Here is a 19649-nt window from a genome sequence, read left to right as displayed (position 1 = left end):
CTTATCTGATATTCACCCTCCGGCTGTGCAACATGCATGTATAGGTTATCTGACTATGCAATGCCTCTTCTATCCCCAGGAAATGTAACTTCTTATTTAGTGTAAAATGTGTATTCCAAAAGGTCAGGTGTCCTTTACCTTAAAAACACTAAAATATGGATCTTGATATTTAGACTCTTTTTTTCCAGTGGATGTAGGCATTTTTATTCATCACCTTCCACGAGAAATACAAGCCATAATATATATATATATATTTATTCTTCATTATTTTATAGTCCTAGTTCAATTCTCTCTCATTAACTATATTCCTTTCATGATGATTGTATTTATTGTTTTATTTAAGCTTTCATGTGTCTTTGACTTTCCACCGTGTTAGTTTGTTGTAATTCTCCTTTAAGAAAACAACCACTTCCTACACTGACACCACATTCAGAAAGTGTTGTAATTCTCCTTTAAGAAAACAACCACTTCCTACACTGACACCACATTCAGGAAGTGTTGTAATTCTCCTTTAAGAAAACAACCACTTCCTACACTGACACCACATTCAGGAAGTGTTGTAATTCTCCTTTAAGAAAACAACCACTTCCTACACTGACACCACATTCAGGAAGTGTTGTAATTCTCCTTTAAGAAAACAACCACTTCCTACACTGACACCACATTCAGGAAGTGTTGTAATTCTCCTTTAAGAAAACAACCACTTCCTACACTGACACCACATTCAGGAAGTGTTGTAATTCTCCTTTAAGAAAACAACCACTTCCTACAATGACACCACATTCAGGAAGTGTTGTAATTCTCCTTTAAGAAAACAACCACTTCCTACAATGACACCACATTCAGGAAGTGTTGTAATTCTCCTTTAAGAAAACAACCACTTCCTACAATGACACCACATTCAGGAAGTGTTGTAATTCTCCTTTAAGAAAACAACCACTTCCTACAATGACACCACATTCAGGAAGTGTTGTAATTCTCCTTTAAGAAAACAACCACTTCCTACAATGACACCACATTCAGGAAGTGTTGTAATTCTCCTGTAAGAAAACAACCACTTCCTACAATGACACCACATTCAGGAAGTGTCATCATTTCTTTGGTGGGAAACCATAGGTACATATATATATAAACAGATGTATCTATGTGTCCATGTTCCATGTTGTTAGTCTATATTCACCACTCATACATTTCCACCCTGTTAGGCTAAATTATAGAGAAACTTAACCACATTTCAAAATACGTTGGAGCCAAATTATACACGCCCTGCCATGCCAAGCATATGCATTCGCTTAGCTACAGTTCATGGTGCAGATGAGAATGGTTTTGGCCATTTACCCCGTATGGATAAATCATTTGATTCGCTTGTTCTGTTAGAGGGTAGGGGCGGCAGGTAGCCTAGTGGTTAGAGTGTAGGGGCGGCAGGTAGTCTAGTGGTTAGTGTGTAGGGGCGGCAGGTAGCCTAGTGGTTAGAGTGTAGGGGCGGCAGGTAGTCTAGTGGTTAGTGTGTAGGGACGGCAGGTAGCCTAGTGGTTAGAGTGTAGGGCCGGCAGGTAGCCTAGTGGTTAGAGTGTAGGGGCAGCAGTTGGCCTAGTGGTTAGAGTGTAGGGGTGGTAGGTAGCCTAGTGGTTAGAGTGTAGGGGCGGTAGGTAGCCTAGTGGTTAGAGTGTAGGGGAGGCAGGTAGCCTTGTGGTTAGAGTGTAGGGACGGCAGGTAGCCTAGTGGTTAGAGTGTAGGAGCGACAGGAAGCCTAGTGGTTAGAGTGTAGGGGAGGCAGGTAGCCTAGTGGTTAGAGTGTAGGAGCGACAGGAAGCCTAGTGGTTAGAGTGTAGGGGAGGCAGGTAGCCTAGTGGTTAGAGCGTTGGGCCAGTAACTGAAAGGTTGTGAGATCGACTACCCGAGCTGATAAGGTAAAAATTTATCGTTCTGCCCCTGAACAAGGCAGTTAACCCCCTGTTCCTAGGCAGTTATTGTAAGTAAGAATTTGTTCTTAACTGACTTGCCAAGTTAAATAAAGGTAAAATAAAAAAGCCAGGTAATGGATGTAGTGTCTCATTACCGCCCTCTGTTGGATCATTCTGAGATTACACCATGAAATAGCACTGACATTTACAGTGATTCATGTTGTTGGAAAGTCTATTTGGCCGGCTCCTTACTGAACTGTCAACTACAGTAAAATTACTGATTTGTAAATACAGAGCACAGCCAAAGAGGTTTAGAAACTCTGTGGCACAACCATGGAGAGAACCATGCAGAGGACCACGGAAAGAACCATGCAGAGAACCACGGAGAGAACCATGCATAGAACCACGGAGAGAAACATGCAGAGAACCACAGAGAGAACCATGCATAGAACCATGGAGAGAACCATGCAAGAACCTTGGAGAGAACCATGGAGAGAACCACAGAGAGAACCATGCATAGAACCATGCAGAGAACCACGGAGAGAACCATGCAGAGAACCACGCAGAGGACCACGGAGAGAACCACGCAGAGAACCACGGAGAGAACCATGCAGAGAACCACGCAGAGGACCACGGAGAGAACCACGGAGAGAACCACGTAGAGAACCACGCAGAGGACCACGGAGAGAACCACGTAGAGAACCACGGAGAGAACCACGCAGAGAACCACGGAGAGAACCACGCAGAGAACCACGTAGAGAACCACGGAGAGAACCACGTAGAGGACCACGTAGAGAACCACGTAGAGGACCACGGAGAGAACCACGTAGAGGACCATGCACCCGGAACTTTTGCTTTTGTGACATAATGGTGATCTCTCCTATAGACACACACACACACACACACACACACATAATCACACACACACATAATCACACACACACACACACACACACACACACACACACACACACACACACACACACACACACACACACACACACACACACACACACACACACACACACACACATAATCACACACACACACACACACACACACACACACACACACACACACACACACACACACACACACATAATCACACACACACACACACACACACACACACACATAATCACACACACACACACACACACACACACATAATCACACACACACACACACACACACACACACACACACATAATCACACACACACACACACACACACACACACACACACACACACACACATAATCACATACATACACAAACATACGCAACCACTAATGCACACACACTCTCCATTCAATTTCATATTTCTCCAGTATGACAACTCTTACATCTCACGCATTGAAATGTATTCCAGTCAGCACGTTAACTTTTCAACTGTGCTCCAAACCGTTCGGAAATAATAGCGTGCAGTTTAACATCACAAGTTTAACCTCTATCATTGTCCTGTCCAGCCACAGCACTGAGCCCAGTTTAACCTCTATCATTGTCCTGTCCAGCCACAGCATTGAGCCCAGTTTAACCTCTATCATTGTCCTGTCCAGCCACAGCACTGAGCCCAGTTTAACCTCTATCATTGTCCTGTCCAGCCACAGCATTGAGCCCAGTTTAACCTCTATCATTGTCCTGTCCAGCCACAGCACTGAGCCCAGTTTAACCTCTATCATTGTCCTGTCCAGCCACAGCACTGAGCCCAGTTTAACCTCTATCATTGTCCTGTCCAGCCACAGCACTGAGCCCAGTTTAACCTCTATCATTGTCCTGTCCAGCCACAGCACTGAGCCCAGTTTAACCTCTATCATTGTCCTGTCCAGCCACAGCACTGAGCCCAGTTTAACCTCTATCATTGTCCTGTCCAGCCACAGCACTGAGCCCAGTTTAACCTCTATCATTGTCCTGTCCAGCCACAGCACTGAGCCCAGTTTAACCTCTATCATTGTCCTGTCCATCCACAGCACTGAGCCCAGTTTAACCTCTATCATTGTCCTGTCCAGCCACAGCACTGAGCCCAGTTTAACCTCTATCATTGTCCTGTCCAGCCACAGCACTGAGCCCAGTTTAACCTCTATCATTGTCCTGTCCAGCCACAGCACTGAGCCCAGTTTAACCTCTATCATTGTCCTGTCCAGCCACAGCACTGAGCCCAGTTTAACCTCTATCATTGTCCTGTCCAGCCACAGGACTGAGCCCAGTTTAACCTCTATCATTGTCCTGTCCAGCCACAGCACTGAGCCCAGTTTAACCTCTATCATTGTCCTGTCCAGCCACAGCATTGAGCCCAGTTTAACCTCTATCATTGTCCTGTCCAGCCACAGCACTGAGCCCAGTTTAACCTCTATCATTGTCCTGTCCAGCCACAGCACTGAGCCCAGTTTAACCTCTATCATTGTCCTGTCCAGCCACAGCACTGAGCCCAGTTTAACCTCTATCATTGTCCTGTCCAGCCACAGCACTGAGCCCAGTTTAACCTCTATCATTGTCCTGTCCAGCCACAGCACTGAGCCCAGTTTAACCTCTATCATTGTCCTGTCCAGCCACAGCACTGAGCCCAGTTTAACCTCTATCATTGTCCTGTCCAGCCACAGCACTGAGCCCAGTTTAACCTCTATCATTGTCCTGTCCAGCCACAGCACTGAGCCCAGTTTAACCTCTATCATTGTCCTGTCCAGCCACAGGACTGAGCCCAGTTTAACCTCTATCATTGTCCTGTCCAGCCACAGCACTGAGCCCAGTTTAACCTCTATCATTGTCCTGTCCAGCCACAGCACTGAGCCCAGTTTAACCTCTATCATTGTCCTGTCCAGCCACAGCACTGAGCCCAGTTTAACCTCTATCATTGTCCTGTCCAGCCACAGCACTGAGCCCAGTTTAACCTCTATCATTGTCCTGTCCAGCCACAGCACTGAGCCCAGTTTAACCTCTATCATTGTCCTGTCCAGCCACAGCACTGAGCCCAGTTTAACCTCTATCATTGTCCTGTCCAGCCACAGCACTGAGCCCAGTTTAACCTCTATCATTGTCCTGTCCAGCCACAGCACTGAGCCCAGTTTAACCTCTATCATTGTCCTGTCCAGCCACAGCACTGAGCCCAGTTTAACCTCTATCATTGTCCACAGCACTGAGCCCAGTTTAACCTCTATCATTGTCCTGTCCATCCACAGCACTGAGCCCAGTTTAACCTCTATCATTGTCCTGTCCATCCACAGCACTGAGCCCAGTTTAACCTCTATCATTGTCCTGTCCATCCACAGCACTGAGCCCAGTTTAACCTCTATCATTGTCCTGTCCAGCCACAGCACTGAGCCCAGTTTAACCTCTATCATTGTCCTGTCCATCCACAGCACTGAGCCCAGTTTAACCTCTATCATTGTCCTGTCCAGCCACAGCACTGAGCCCAGTTTAACCTCTATCATTGTCCTGTCCAGCCACAGCACTGAGCCCAGTTTAACCTCTATCATTGTCCTGTCCATCCACAGCACTGAGCCCAGTTTAACCTCTATCATTGTCCTGTCCAGCCACAGCACTGAGCCCAGTTTAACCTCTATCATTGTCCTGTCCAGCCACAGCACTGAGCCCAGTTTAACCTCTATCATTGTCCTGTCCATCCACAGCACTGGGCCCAGTTTAACCTCTATCATTGTCCTGTCCAGCCACAGCACTGAGCCCAGTTTAACCTCTATCATTGTCCTGTCCATCCACAGCACTGAGCCCAGTTTAACCTCTATCATTGTCCTGTCCAGCCACAGCACTGAGCCCAGTTTAACCTCTATCATTGTCCTGTCCAGCCACAGCACTGAGCCCAGTTTAACCTCTATCATTGTCCTGTCCAGCCACAGCACTGAGCCCAGTTTAACCTCTATCATTGTCCTGTCCAGCCACAGCACTGAGCCCAGTTTAAACTCTATCATTGTCCTGTCCAGCCACAGCACTGAGCCCAGTTTAACCTCTATCATTGTCCTGTCCAGCCACAGCACTGAGCCCAGTTTAACCTCTATCATTGTCCTGTCCAGCCACAGCACTGAGCCCAGTTTAACCTCTATCATTGTCCTGTCCAGCCACAGCACTGAGCCCAGTTTAACCTCTATCATTGTCCTGTCCAGCCACAGCACTGAGCCCAGTTTAACCTCTATCATTGTCCTGTCCAGCCACAGCACTGAGCCCAGTTTAACCTCTATCATTGTCCTGTCCAGCCACAGCACTGAGCCCAGTTTAACCTCTACCATTGTCCTGTCCAGCCACAGCACTGAGCCCAGTTTAAACTCTATCATTGTCCTGTCCAGCCACAGCACTGAGCCTAGTTTAACCTCTATCATTGTCCTGTCCAGCCACAGCACTGAGCCCAGTTTAACCTCTATCATTGTCCTGTCCAGCCACAGCACTGAGCCCAGTTTAACCTATATCATTGTCCTGTCCAGCCAAAGCACTGAGCCCAGTTTAAACTCTATCATTGTCCTGTCCAGCCACAGCACTGAGCCCAGTTTAAACTCTATCATTGTCCTGTCCAGCCACAGCACTGAGCCCAGTTTAACCTCTATCATTGTCCTGTCCAGCCACAGCACTGAGCCCAGTTTAACCTCTATCATTGTCCTGTCCAGCCACAGCACTGAGCCCAGTTTAACCTCTATCATTGTCCTGTCCAGCCACAGCACTGAGCCCAGTTTAACCTCTATCATTGTCCTGTCCAGCCACAGCACTGAGCCCAGTTTAACCTCTATCATTGTCCTGTCCAGCCACAGCACTGAGCCCAGTTTAACCTCTATCATTGTCCTGTCCAGCCACAGCACTGAGCCCAGTTTAACCTCTATCATTGTCCTGTCCAGCCACAGCACTGAGCCCAGTTTAACCTCTATCATTGTCCTGTCCAGCCACAGCACTGAGCCCAGTTTAACCTCTATCATTGTCCTGTCCAGCCACAGCACTGAGCCCAGTTTAACCTCTATCATTGTCCTGTCCAGCCACAGCACTGAGCCCAGTTTAACCTCTATCATTGTCCTGTCCAGCCACAGCACTGAGCCCAGTTTAACCTCTATCATTGTCCTGTCCAGCCACAGCACTGAGCCCAGTTTAACCTCTATCATTGTCCTGTCCAGCCACAGCACTGAGCCCAGTTTAACCTCTATCATTGTCCTGTCCAGCCACAGCACTGAACCTACAGTTTAAACTCTATCATTGTCCTGTCCATCCACAGCACTGAGCCCAGTTTAACCTCTATCATTGTCCTGTCCAGCCACAGCACTGAGCCCAGTTTAACCTATATCATTGTCCTGTCCAGCCACAGCACTGAGCCCAGTTTAACCTCTATCATTGTCCTGTCCAGCCACAGCACTGAGCCTACAGTTTAACCTCTATCATTGTCCTGTCCAGCCACAGCACTGAACGGTACTGTCCACAAATTTCTTGTTAACAAACTATATTTTTATCAAGTCGGTTAGGACATCTACTTTGTGCATGACACAAGTCATTTTTCCAACAATTGTTTACAGACAGATTATTTGATTTATAATTCACTGTATCACAATTCCAGTAGGTCAGAGGTTTACATACACTAAGTTGACTGTGCCTTTAAACAGCTTGGAAAATTCCAGAAAATGATGTCATGGCTTTAGAAGCTTCTAATAGGCTAATTGACATCATTTGAGTCAATTGGAGGTGTACCTGTGGATGTATTTCAAGGCCTACCTTCGAACTCAGTGCCTCTTTGCTTGACATTATGGTAAAATCAAAAGAAATCAGCCAAGACCTCAGAAGAATAATTGTAGACCTCCACAAGTCTGGTTCGTCTTTGGGAGCAATTTCCAAATGCCCGAAGGTACACATTTATCGGTGCAAACAATAGCACGCAAGTATAAACACCATGGGACCACGCAGCCGTCATACCGCTCAGGAAGGAGATGTGTTCTGTCTCCTAAAGATGAATGTACTTTGGTGCGAAAAGTGCAAATCAATCCCAGAACAACAGCAAAGGACCTTGTGAAGATGTTGGAGGAAACAGGTACAAACGTATCTATATCCGGGGGCCTTGGATATAGATACGGCGCAGTGGTCTAAGGTGAGAGATTCTGGGTTCGAGCCCAGGTTCCGTCACAGCCGGCCAAGACCGGGAGGTTCATGGGGTGACGCACAATTTGCCCAGCGTCGTCCGGGTTTGGGAAAGTTTGGCCGGCAGGGATATCCTTGTCTCATCGCGCACTAGCGACTCGTGTGGCGGGTCGGGCGCAGTGCACGCTGACCAGGTCGCCAGGTGTACGGTGTTTCCTCCGACAGATTGGTGCAGCTGGCTTCCGGGTTGGATGTGCGTTGTGTCAAGAAGCAGTGAGGCTTGCAAGCCGAAGAACACCATCCCAACACTGAAGCACGGGGGTGGCAGCATCATGTTGTGGGGGTGCTTTGCTGCAGGAGGGACTAGTGCACTTCACTAAATCGATGGCATCATGAGGTAGGAAAATTGTGGATATATTGAAGCAACATCTCAAGACATCAATCAGGAAGTTAAAGCTTGGTTGCAAATGGGTCTTCCAAATGGACAATGACCCCAAGCATACTTCCAAAGTTGTGGAAAATTTCTTAAGGCCAACAAAGTCAAGGTATTGGAAGACTTATAGAGGGAAGCTTGTGGAAGGCTACCTAAAATGTGTGACCCATGTTAAACAATTTAAAGGCAATGCTACCAAATACTAATTGAGTATGTTAACTTCTGACCCACTGGGAATGTGATGAAAGAAATAAAAGCTTAAATAAATAATTATCTCTACTATTATTGTGACATTTCACATTCTTAAAATAAAGTGGTGATCCTAACTGACCTAAAACAGGGAATTTTTACTAGGATTAAATGTCGGGAATTGTGAAACACTGAGTTTAAATGTATTTGGTTAAGGTGTATGTAAACTTCTGACTTCAACTGTGTATACATGCATATAGCTTTTATGACATTATTAACATTAGAATCCTGTGTATTATGGCTATAATGTACATGGACAGTTTGGTTATTTTATTAATTTATTTGCATTTGGTTCAAGAAACTCTCTGGCTGTTTTTATCTAATTATAGGAAAACAAAAAACATTTACTAGATCTATATTCCTCTAGTGATGTATCACTTGTAGACAGACCCAAAACTAAATTTTAAAATATTTAAAACCTTTAATTTGTAACTACTTTTCCCTCTCAACTGGGGCTCAAAAGGCCCAGGACAGCGCCGACATCCCACAATGCAACACGTTCCACAGGGGTAAAGTGCGCCTGCGACCTCAGCTCTTCCTCTTTGGACCGACGTCTCCTCAGCAACAATGGTGAGCCCAAAATGTTCCCGTCTTAATCCACACCAATCTATCTAATCCAATGCGAATAATTGATCTGGTGGTCTGTATATATAATTCGCAATTAGATCCACAAATTATTACAGATATTATTGTGAACAAAATGCCAAAATATATATACATTTTTTTGTGTTCGCATACTTGAAAGTCGTAGCAATGGCCGCCCAGTACGTGCATGGCTTTCGGCTTGGTGTCAGGTTTCTGGCTGAAACCGGGTGTACTCGGTACAGCGGGGAGTGTGTTTTTTGTAATATTGCAGCAGTCACCAGACCCAAATCATGGTCCGTGTCAATAACTCGTTATAAGCAAGCAACTAGGCTGTTTTTAGCATGCTCATCTGGAAAGGCTAAACTCCCAGTCCGTCCTCGCTGCTTTCGCTAGAGGCGGCGTGGCTAATGTTCGGAGAAATACCGGTAACCGCGACTAACGATATTCCCGAGTGGGGTTGTCAGAGGTCTTAGTCTTCTGCCTTTAAACCGAGAAGTCAACGGGAGCGCTAGTTGATTGCATGCTTTTACAACTTGGCTAATCGCTAACTTTATGCTTCTGTAATGTTGTTTAGGAAGAGACTGTCCTTGGCTAGTCAAATTGGCTGAATGGTTTGGCATTGCCTCTGTTTAGATATCTAGCTGTGGTTTGGCATTGCCTCTGTTTAGATATCTAGTGGTGTTGTGGCATTGCCTCTGTTTAGATATCTAGCTGTGTTGTGGCATTGCCTCTGTTTAGATATCTGGCTGAATGGTTTGGCATTGCCTCTGTTTAGATATCTAGCTGTGTTGTGGCATTGCCTCTGTTTAGATATCTGGCTGAATGGTTTGGCATTGCCTCTGTTTAGATATCTAGCGGTGGTTTGACATTGCCTCTGTTTAGATATCTAGCTGTGTTGTGGCATTGCCTCTGTTTAGATATCTGGCTGAATGGTTTGGCATTGCCTCTGTTTAGATATCTAGCGGTGGTTTGGCATTGCCTCTGTTTAGATATCTAGTGGTGTTGTGGCATTGCCTCTGTTTAGATATCTAGCTGTGTTGTGGCATTGCCTCTGTTTAGATATCTAGCTGTGTTGTGGCATTGCCTCTGTTTAGATATCTGGCTGAATGGTTTGGCATTGCCTCTGTTTAGATATCTGGCTGAATGGTTTGGCATTGCCTCTGTTTAGATATCTAGCGGTGGTTTGGCATTGCCTCTGTTTAGATATCTGGCTGTGTTGTGGCATTGCCTCTGTTTAGATATCTAGCGGTGGTTTGACATTGCCTCTGTTTAGATATCTAGCTGTGTTTTGGCATTGCCTCTGTTTAGATATCTGGCTGTGTTTTGGCATTGCCTCTGTTTAGATATCTAGCGGTGGTTTGACATTGCCTCTGTTTAGATATCTAGCTGTGTTGTGGCATTGCCTCTGTTTAGATATCTAGCTGTGTTGTGGCATTGCCTCTGTTTAGATATCTAGCTGCGTTTTGGGAGGGCTATTTCCTATCACAGTAAAGTGAGATTTGCTAACTTGAGAGAGTTGTGTATGAATAATTGTGTTTATTAATGATGGTCTTCCTCAGGCTAAGCGCACCAAGAAGGTGGGGATTGTGGGTAAATATGGCACGCGTTACGGCGCGTCGCTCAGGAAGATGGTGAAGAAGATTGAGATCAGCCAGCACGCCAAGTACACCTGCTCCTTCTGTGGCAAGGTACGGTCCACACCTCTAACATATACAGCCAGGTACACCGATGTGCGGTCCCACAGAACTGTTACTGATGTGTTATAACAATGCGGAAGTTAATCACAGCACTTAATTGTTTTTAATCTTCAGACTAAGATGAAGAGGAGGGCTGTTGGTATCTGGCACTGCGGGTCCTGCATGAAGACTGTTGCTGGAGGTGCCTGGACATACAAGTAAGTAGCAATGTGTGGGTGACGGGGTCTGGACGGTGACGGGGGTGGGTGACGGGGGTGTGTGGGCGGTGGGTGACGGGGGTGTGTGGGCGGTGGGTGACGGGGGTGTGTGGGCGGTGGGTGACGGGGGTGTGTGGGTAACGGGGGTGTGTGGGCGGTGTGTGGGTAATGGGGGTGTGTGGGCAATGGGGGTGTGTGGGTAATGGGGGTGTGTGGGTAATGGGGGTGTGTGGGTAACGGGGGTGGGTGGGTAACGGGGGTGTGTGGGCGGTGGGTGGGTGACGGGGGTCTGGGTGACGGGGGTCTGGGCGCTGGGTGGGTGAGGGGGTCTGGACGGTGGGTGGGTGACGGGGGTCTGGTGGGTGGGTGACGGGGGTCTGTGGGGTGGGTGACGGGGGTCTGGGCGGTGGGTGGGTGACGGGGTCTGGACTGTATGTAGGTGTTCTTCACCCCCTGGTTGATTCTCCCTCAGATCTGTTTGCTGTCCAGCCTCTAGAACTAGCCGGTAACATTTAAGTTTTAGTCATTTAGCAGATGCTCCTATCCAGAGCAACTTCCTGTTCATCTTCCGATGGCTAGGTGGAATCCACGTCAGTCATAGTAAGAGGTGAACGAACACGTGCAGCACCTGACTGTTCCAAGAGGCTTTCTGGGGGGTGGAGGGGTTACCATGCTGTTTGTAGAGGTAGGGTTTTGTGTGCTTTTTGGAAGATGGGCAGGAACTCTGCTTTCCTAGCTTCAGGAGGAAGCTGATAACACCATTGAGGTGCCAGGACAGAAAGGAGATTGGCTTCGTGGGAGTTCTCGGGTTAATGTGTTGGGTTTGACGGTAGAGAGGTTCCTCTTGCTGCTCTGGGGGGGAATCGGAAGGCTGTATGGTATAGTTTAGTGGCTTCCTGTCCGTCATCTGCACCGATCTGGAAACAGTGTTACAGCAGGACTGGAACTAAATCCTGCACCCTCAGTTGTTCATCCTCAGTCTAATGCTGTTTTCACATGTCTCTTCTTAGAGAAGGTCAGAAAAAATCCGCCACCATCACCTCATGTTTCATCATGATAATGCACGGCCCCATGTGGCAGGGATCTGGGCACAATTCCTGGAAGCTGAAAATGTCCCAGTTCTTCCACGATCCGCATACTTACCAGATATGTCACGTGTTAAGCATGTTTGGGATGCTCTGGATCAACGTGTACGACAGCGTGTTCCAGTTCCCACCAATATCCAGCGACTTCGCACAGCCATTGAAGAGGAGTGGGACAACATTCCACAGACCACAATCAACAGCCTGATCTACTCAATGAGAAGGAGATGTCTGTCTCGTTGCACGAGGCAAATGGTGGTCACACCAGATACTGACTGGTTTTCTGATCCACACCCTTAGAGTTTCCGTGACCAACAGATGTATATCTGTATTGCCCAGTCATGTGAAATCCGTAGATTAGGACCCAATTTTACTTCAATTGACTGATTTCCTTCCATGACCTACCTCAGTAAAGTCTTTGAAATTGTCTTGTTTTTTTGTTCAGTACCTCTGGAACATGACTGTTGGGAGAAGATGGAGTCATGGGCCCTGTTGAAATAGTTTGGAAGCGCATTTTTCCTTCAAAGTTTTGTAGGAAGGACTCCGCCATCTATCCAGTCATATCAGTTCAGTGTTTTGTCCTAGGAAAGATGTGCCAATGGTTTTGAGTTCTAGCAGTGTTTCCACTGCAGTCATTTAGCTGTGGCGCTGCACAATTGTGAAATCCACTACAAAACTATTTGTTTTACACAGGCAAGTCGGCTGGCTTGTTCTATGCATGAGAATAGGCTACTAATAATTTGTGAGCCATGATTTAGGCTAATAAAGTTAACTGGGCGTTCAATGCATGGTTAAGTGCTTTTAGAGAAGGCCTAGGCTATATGCCATTTCTTTCTATGGGGAGAAATGTGACACAAACGCACTAAATGCAATTCTACTACACTGACTGTAGACGTTAGTTGAACTTGGTTTTAATACCACACATTACAGGGTAGCCTACTCTACTGACATTGACAAACATATCATTCAAAACTACCTTGACCCCCATTATTATACAAGCTTGGCACCCCTGTATTTGGGGAGTTTCTCCTGTTCTTCTCTGCAGATCCTCTCAAGCCTTGTTAGGGTGGATGGGGAGCGTTGCTGCACAGCTATTTGAATGTTTTTCCAGAGATGTTAGATCGGGTTCAAGCCCGGGCTCTGGCTGGGCCACTCGAGAACATTCAGAGACTAAAGGGATCTTAAAATTCAGACGAAATGACCTTAAAACAATTCCATATAGTTTAGTAGAACCCCCCCCCCCCCCCCTGGCTTAGACTCGTGTGGGGGGGGGAACTTGGGTGGCTGTCAATCCTATTTATATGTATCTACCTACTAGATGGTAAACCACATATCCGTGTGCTACACATCCTGGCACCTGCTGCGAACGCTACTTACTTAAAAAAACAAACATTTTATTTCACCTTTATTTAACCAGGTAGGCTAGGTAAGTTCTCATTTGCAACTGCGACCTGGCCAAGATAAAGCAAAGCAGTGTGAACAGACAACACACAGTTACACATGGAGTAAACAATTAACAAGTCAATAACACAGTAGAAAAAAAGGAGAGTCTATATACATTGTGTGCAAAAGGCATAAGGAGGTAGGCGAATAATTACAATTTTGCAGATTAACACGAGTGATAAATGATCAGATGGTCATGTACAGGTAGAGATATTGGTGTGCAAAAGAGCAAAAAATAAATAAAAACAGTACGGGGATGAGGTAGGTAAATTGGGTGGGCTATTTACAGATGGACTATGTACAGCTGCAGCGATCGGTTAGCTGCTCAGATAGCTGATGTTTGAAGTTGGTGAGGGAGATGAGTCTCCAACTTCAGCGATTTTTGCAATTCGTTCCAGTCACAGGCAGCAGAGAACTGGAAAGAAAGGCGGCCAAATGAGGTGTTGGCTTTAGGGATGATCAGTGAGATACACCTGCTGGAGCGCGTGCTACGGGTGGGTGTTGCCATCGTGACCAGTGAACTGAGATAAGGCGGAGCTTTACCTAGCATGGACTTGTAGATGACCTGGAGCCAGTGGGTCTGGCGACGAATATGTAGCGAGGGCCAGCCGACTAGAGCATACAGGTTGCAGTGGTGAGTGGTATAAGGTGCTTTAGTGACAAAACGGATGGCACTGTGATAGACTGCATCCAGTTTGCTGAGTAGTGTTGGAAGCAATTTTGTAGATGACATCGCCGAAGTTGAGGATCGGTAGGATAGTCAGTTTTACTAGGGTAAGTTTGGCAGCGTGAGTGAAGGAGGCTTTGTTGCGGAATAGAAAGCCGACTCTTGATTTGATTTTCGATTGGAGATGTTTGATATGAGTCTGGAAGGAGAGTTTACAGTCTAGCCAGACACCTAGGTACTTATAGATGTCCACATATTCAAGGTCGGAACCATCCAGGGTGGTGATGCTGGTCAGGCGTGCGGGTGCAGGCAGCGAACGGTTGAAAAGCATGCATTTTGTTTTACTAGCGTTTAAGAGCAGTTGGGAGGCCATGGAAGGAGTGTTGTATGGCATTGAAGCTCGTTTGGAGGTTAGATAGCACAGTGTCCAAGGACGGGCGGGAAGTGTATAGAATGGTTGCTATCCATGCAGGTAATGCGCCCGGATGTGACGTTTGGGGAAATGTATCAAAAATGTTTAAAAAATGATTCGTGCCCCGACATAAGGACCATTCCACCCGTGAATACTATGGTCAGAAATGCTGATTTTTGTATTTTTTTTTTCCAGGGTTCACTTCCTCAAAAAGGTCAATACTATAACGCAACAATTTAAACTTTTTTTTACTGAGTTACAGTATGTAGGAAATTAGTCAATTGAAATGTATTCATTAAGTCTATGGATTTCACATGACTGGGCAAGGGTGCAGCCGTGGGTGTGCCCTGGGGGGCATTGGCTGGGTCTGGCTCCCCAGCGGCCGGACCTGGCTCCCCAGCGGCCGGACCTATCAGAATGTTGGGCTTTATTTACCCACACACATTGCTCAGCCCCCCCCCACCCCGTACTGCCAAATTCTCTAAAACAATGGAGTCGGCTTACGGTAAAGCAATTAACATTCAATTCTCTGGCTACAGTTCTGGTGGGCATTCTTGTAGTCAGCATGCCAATTGTACGCTCCCTCAAAACTTGAGAAATCTGTGGCATTGTGTTGTGTGACACAACCGGACATTTTAGATTGGCCTTTTATTGTCCCCAGCACAAGGTGCACCTGTGTAATGGTGGTGCTGTTTAATCAGTTTCTTGATATGCCACACCTGACAGGTGGATGGATTATCTTGGACATGCTCACTAACAGGGATGGAAACACATTTGTGCCCAAAACGAGAGCTTTTTGTGCGTAAAGTTAATGTCAGGATTGATTTTTTTGCTCATGAAACATGGGACCAACACTTAACATGTTGCTTTAATTTTTTTGTTCAGTGTAACTTGTTCCTCTCTGTACTGAATCATTGTTCCCCTTTGTGTTCCAGCACGACGTCTGCAGTCACAGTGAAGTCGGCCATCAGGAGACTGAAGGAGCTGAAGGACCAGTAGAGGGTTACTGGAGGGACCAGACTGTTGTGTTGTTTATCCTGAGCTGGACGCTGCCTCATCAAACATCCACCACAATAAAAAGCAGTCAAGAGAGGAACGCCTGAGTCTCTGTTACTATGTTGTGTTGCTGATTATTTCTACATTTTAGTAGACTCTGATCCAGAGCCACTTTTTTAGCAGACTGATCCAGAGCCACTACAGTAGGGAGTCGTTTAGTAGACTGATCCAGAGCCACTACAGTAGGGAGTCGTTTAGCAGACTGATCCAGAGCCACTACAGCAGGGAGTCGTTTAGCAGACTGATCCAGAGCCACTACAGTAGGGAGTCGTTTAGTAGACTGATCCAGAGCCACTACAGCAGGGAGTCGTTTAGCAGACTTATCTAAATCAAATTTTATTTGTCACATACACATGGTTAGCAGATGTTAATGCAAAATGCTTGTGCTTCTAGTTACGACAATGCCGTAATAACCAACGCGTAACCTAACAATTTCACAACTGTAAAGGGATAAAGAATATGTACATGAAGATATATGAATGAGTGATGGTACAGAACGGCATAGGCAAGATACAGTAGATGGTATAGAGTACAGTATATACATATGAGATGAATAATGTGGGGTATGTAAACATAAAAGTGGCATTGTTTAATGTGGCTAGTGATATATTTTACATCAATTCCCATTATTAAAGTGGCTGGAGTTGAGTCAGTGTGTTGGCAGCAGCCACTCAATGTTAGTGGTGGCTGTTTAACAGTCTGATGGCCTTGAGTTAGAAGCTGTTCTTCAGTCTCTCGGTCCCTGCTTTGATTCACCTGTACTGACCTCGCCTTCTGGATGATAGCGGGGTGAACAGGCAGTGGCTCGGTTGGTTGATAATCTTTCAAGAGCCACGACATTAGTGAGTCGTTTAGCAGACTTATCCAGACCCACTTAGCTAGTGCATCTATCTTAAGATAGCAAGGTGAGACAACCACATCAGTCGTAAGTACATTTTTCCTCAAAGTAGGTGGGGTTAATGTAGGTCTTTGAAGAGCTAGGATGGGCAGGGAGGGACGCTGCTGTCCTCCTTATTCCAGCCAATGATTTTGTATACCGTGCCTTGAGAAAGTATTCATGACCCTTGACCCGTGGCGGCTGCTGAGTGGAGGACGGCTCACAATAATGGCTGGAACGGCGCTAATGGAACGGTGTCAAACACATAGAAACCATGTGTTTGTATTTGATAGCGTTCCACTTATTCTGCTCCAGACGTTACCACGAGCCTGTCCTTCAATCAAGGTGCCATTGACACTTATTCCACATTTAGTTATAGCCGTAATTCAAAATGGATACAACAACAAAATGTCTAACCCAACTACACCACACTCCCATAATGACAAAGTGAAAATGTGTTTTTAGACGATTTTGGCCAATTTATTAAATGAAATATATCTAATGTACATAAGTATTCATCTGTGAGTCAGTACATGTTAGAACCAGTGAACACATCTGTGAGTCAGTACATGTTAGAACCAGTGAACACACCATCCAAAGTGTAATAACTTCACTGTGCTCAAAGGGATATTCATTGTCTGCTTTTTTATTTCTACCAATAGGTGCCCTTTGTGAGGCATTGGAAAACCTCCCTGGTCTGGTAGAATCTGCGTTTGAAATTCACTGGTCGACCTTCCAATGATCTGTATGTGACTTATTAAGCAAATGTTTACTCCTAAACTTATTTAAGCTTGGCACAAATTGAATAATTATTGACTCACGACTTTTCAGCTTTTCAGTTTGTAATTCATTTTTTACAAATGTCTAAACATAATTCCACTTTGACTTTATGGCGTATTGTGTGACAATCTCAATTTAATGCATTTTAAACTGTAACACAAAGTGTGGAAAAAGTCTAGTGGTGTAAATACTTTCTGAAGGCACTGTATACACTAGATGACTGATAGGGGGCGTGGTGCCTCCATCTTGGCTCTCCCCCACCATTATGTTGAAGCCACCGTGCCTCCATCTTGGCTCTCACCCACCGTTATGTTGAAGCCACCGTGCCTACATCTCGGCTCTCCCCCACCATTATGTTGAAGCCACCGTGCCTCCATCTCGGCTCTCCCCCACCATTATGTTGAAGCCACCGTGCCTCCATCTCGGGTCTCCCCCACCATTATGTTGAAGCCACCGTGCCTCCATCTCGGCTCTCCCCCACCATTGAAAATAATATTTGTCATTGTCATACTGTAGTAAAAGTATAGATACTGTAATAAAATGTTACTCAAGTAAAAGTGGAAGTCACCCAGTAAAATACTACTTGAGAAAAATTATAAAAGTATTGGTTCTAAATGTACTTAGGTATCAAAAGTATACGTATAAGTTAAATCATTTAAAATTCCTTATATTAAGCAAAGCAGATAGCGCCACAAACAAGAAACATGTTAAATTATAAAACAGTTCTCGACAATAGAGAGAGAGGGAGAGAAGAAAAAATAGAAGAGAGAAAGAGAGAGTGACTGAAGAGAGCGAGATCAGGTGTGTGTGTATAATTTAATATTAAGGCTATATGCACTATTTTTTCTTCTCTCCCTCTCTATTGTGGAGAACTGTTTTATAATTTAACATGTTTCTTGTTTGTCTATATTTTTTATGTATTCGTCTACAAGTTTATAAATGTTTACAACAAGCAAGGGGAAGATATCAGAATAGGGGCATTGGGGAATAATAACATACTGTACGGAATACATTTGTACTGTAGTGAAGCCGTCTCCAGAGTAATGCAAGGTCTCTTTGATGATCATGTGAAACGTCAATTGCTATGGAAATGCTGGGATGTGTTTTTCAATGATGTTAAAGGTAATTATGCTGCAACTATGATGGTGATACGACATGGATTACAATTATGAATATTAAGGCAATACACACATAGACACTCAACCATGCAAATTGGCAGAGTTATTATTTATTTGGACATCACACATTATCGTCTTACTCTTATACAGACATCATACACACTCTCACTATATCACATCCAATATCATACACATCAACCTACTCAGATTTGCTACACACATAATATATTGTCTCAATTTTCTACCATCTGTGGCACTGGCTCACAGGCAAACAGGCAACGGAATAAAACAAATATTTCTTGAATTCTAAATATCAGACATTTGAAAGCTCTAGTTTTGACCGCCATAATACCTCTGATGGCAGGAACTTTACAAGCACTAATTATGGTCAATTTAGATTGAGAATAGTATCTAGTTATGGTAAGGGGTGAAATAAGCATAGCCAGTTGTAACGGTTGTAAAAGGAATATAACATATACTGTTTACAGGAAACTCACTCTACGTCCTTAGACAAAGTTGTTTACAGGAAACTCACTCTACGTCCTTAGACGAATGGGGTAATAATTTTCTGTCTTGGACAAAAGAACTCAAAAGGTGTGATGATATTTATTAACAAAAATGTCAATCTGAATGTTCAAATAGTCAGGAAAGATTCACAAGGAAGGTGGATATTTTTTTAATATGAAAGTGGACGAAAAAGAGATTTGGCTCATTAATCTATATGGTCCAAATCAGGATGATACATACTTATTCGAAAACATTTATGCCAATTTATTGAACTTACAGGCAACAAATTATCAAATCATTATGGAGACCGTAACACAGTGTTAAGTACCTCAATGGACCTTAAAGGTAATCGCTCTACAAACCATCATCACCCTGCCCTTAAGGTAATCCCTCTACAAACTATCATCACCGTACCCTTAAGGTAATCACTCTACAAACTATCATCACCGTGCCCTTAAGGGAATCACTCTACAAACTATCATCACCCTGCCCTTAAGGTAATTACTCTACAAACTATCATCACCCTGCCCTTAAGGGAATCACTCTATAAACTATCATCACCGTGCCCTTAAAGGTAATCCCTCTACA

At 45.0% G+C, this 19649-nt stretch overlaps 1 protein-coding gene across 1 annotated transcript; it reads left to right on the top strand.

Moving 5' to 3' along the window:
• Window positions 1-9082: 9082 nt before the first annotated feature.
• Window positions 9083-15815, top strand: LOC139377203 (large ribosomal subunit protein eL43). Its single transcript, XM_071120204.1, has 4 exons — window positions 9083-9210; window positions 10785-10913; window positions 11037-11119; window positions 15659-15815. Exons 1-4 carry the CDS (start codon window positions 9208-9210, stop codon window positions 15720-15722), a joined length of 279 nt encoding a protein of 92 aa, XP_070976305.1. The 5' UTR covers window positions 9083-9207; the 3' UTR covers window positions 15723-15815.
• The last annotated feature ends 3834 nt before the right edge of the window (window positions 15816-19649 follow it).

The sequence above is a fragment of the Oncorhynchus clarkii genome, chromosome 20 (genome assembly GCF_045791955.1).
Source record: "Oncorhynchus clarkii lewisi isolate Uvic-CL-2024 chromosome 20, UVic_Ocla_1.0, whole genome shotgun sequence".
NCBI classification, from domain to species: domain Eukaryota; kingdom Metazoa; phylum Chordata; class Actinopteri; order Salmoniformes; family Salmonidae; genus Oncorhynchus; species Oncorhynchus clarkii.
This window is presented reverse-complemented; position numbering and strand designations above follow the sequence as displayed.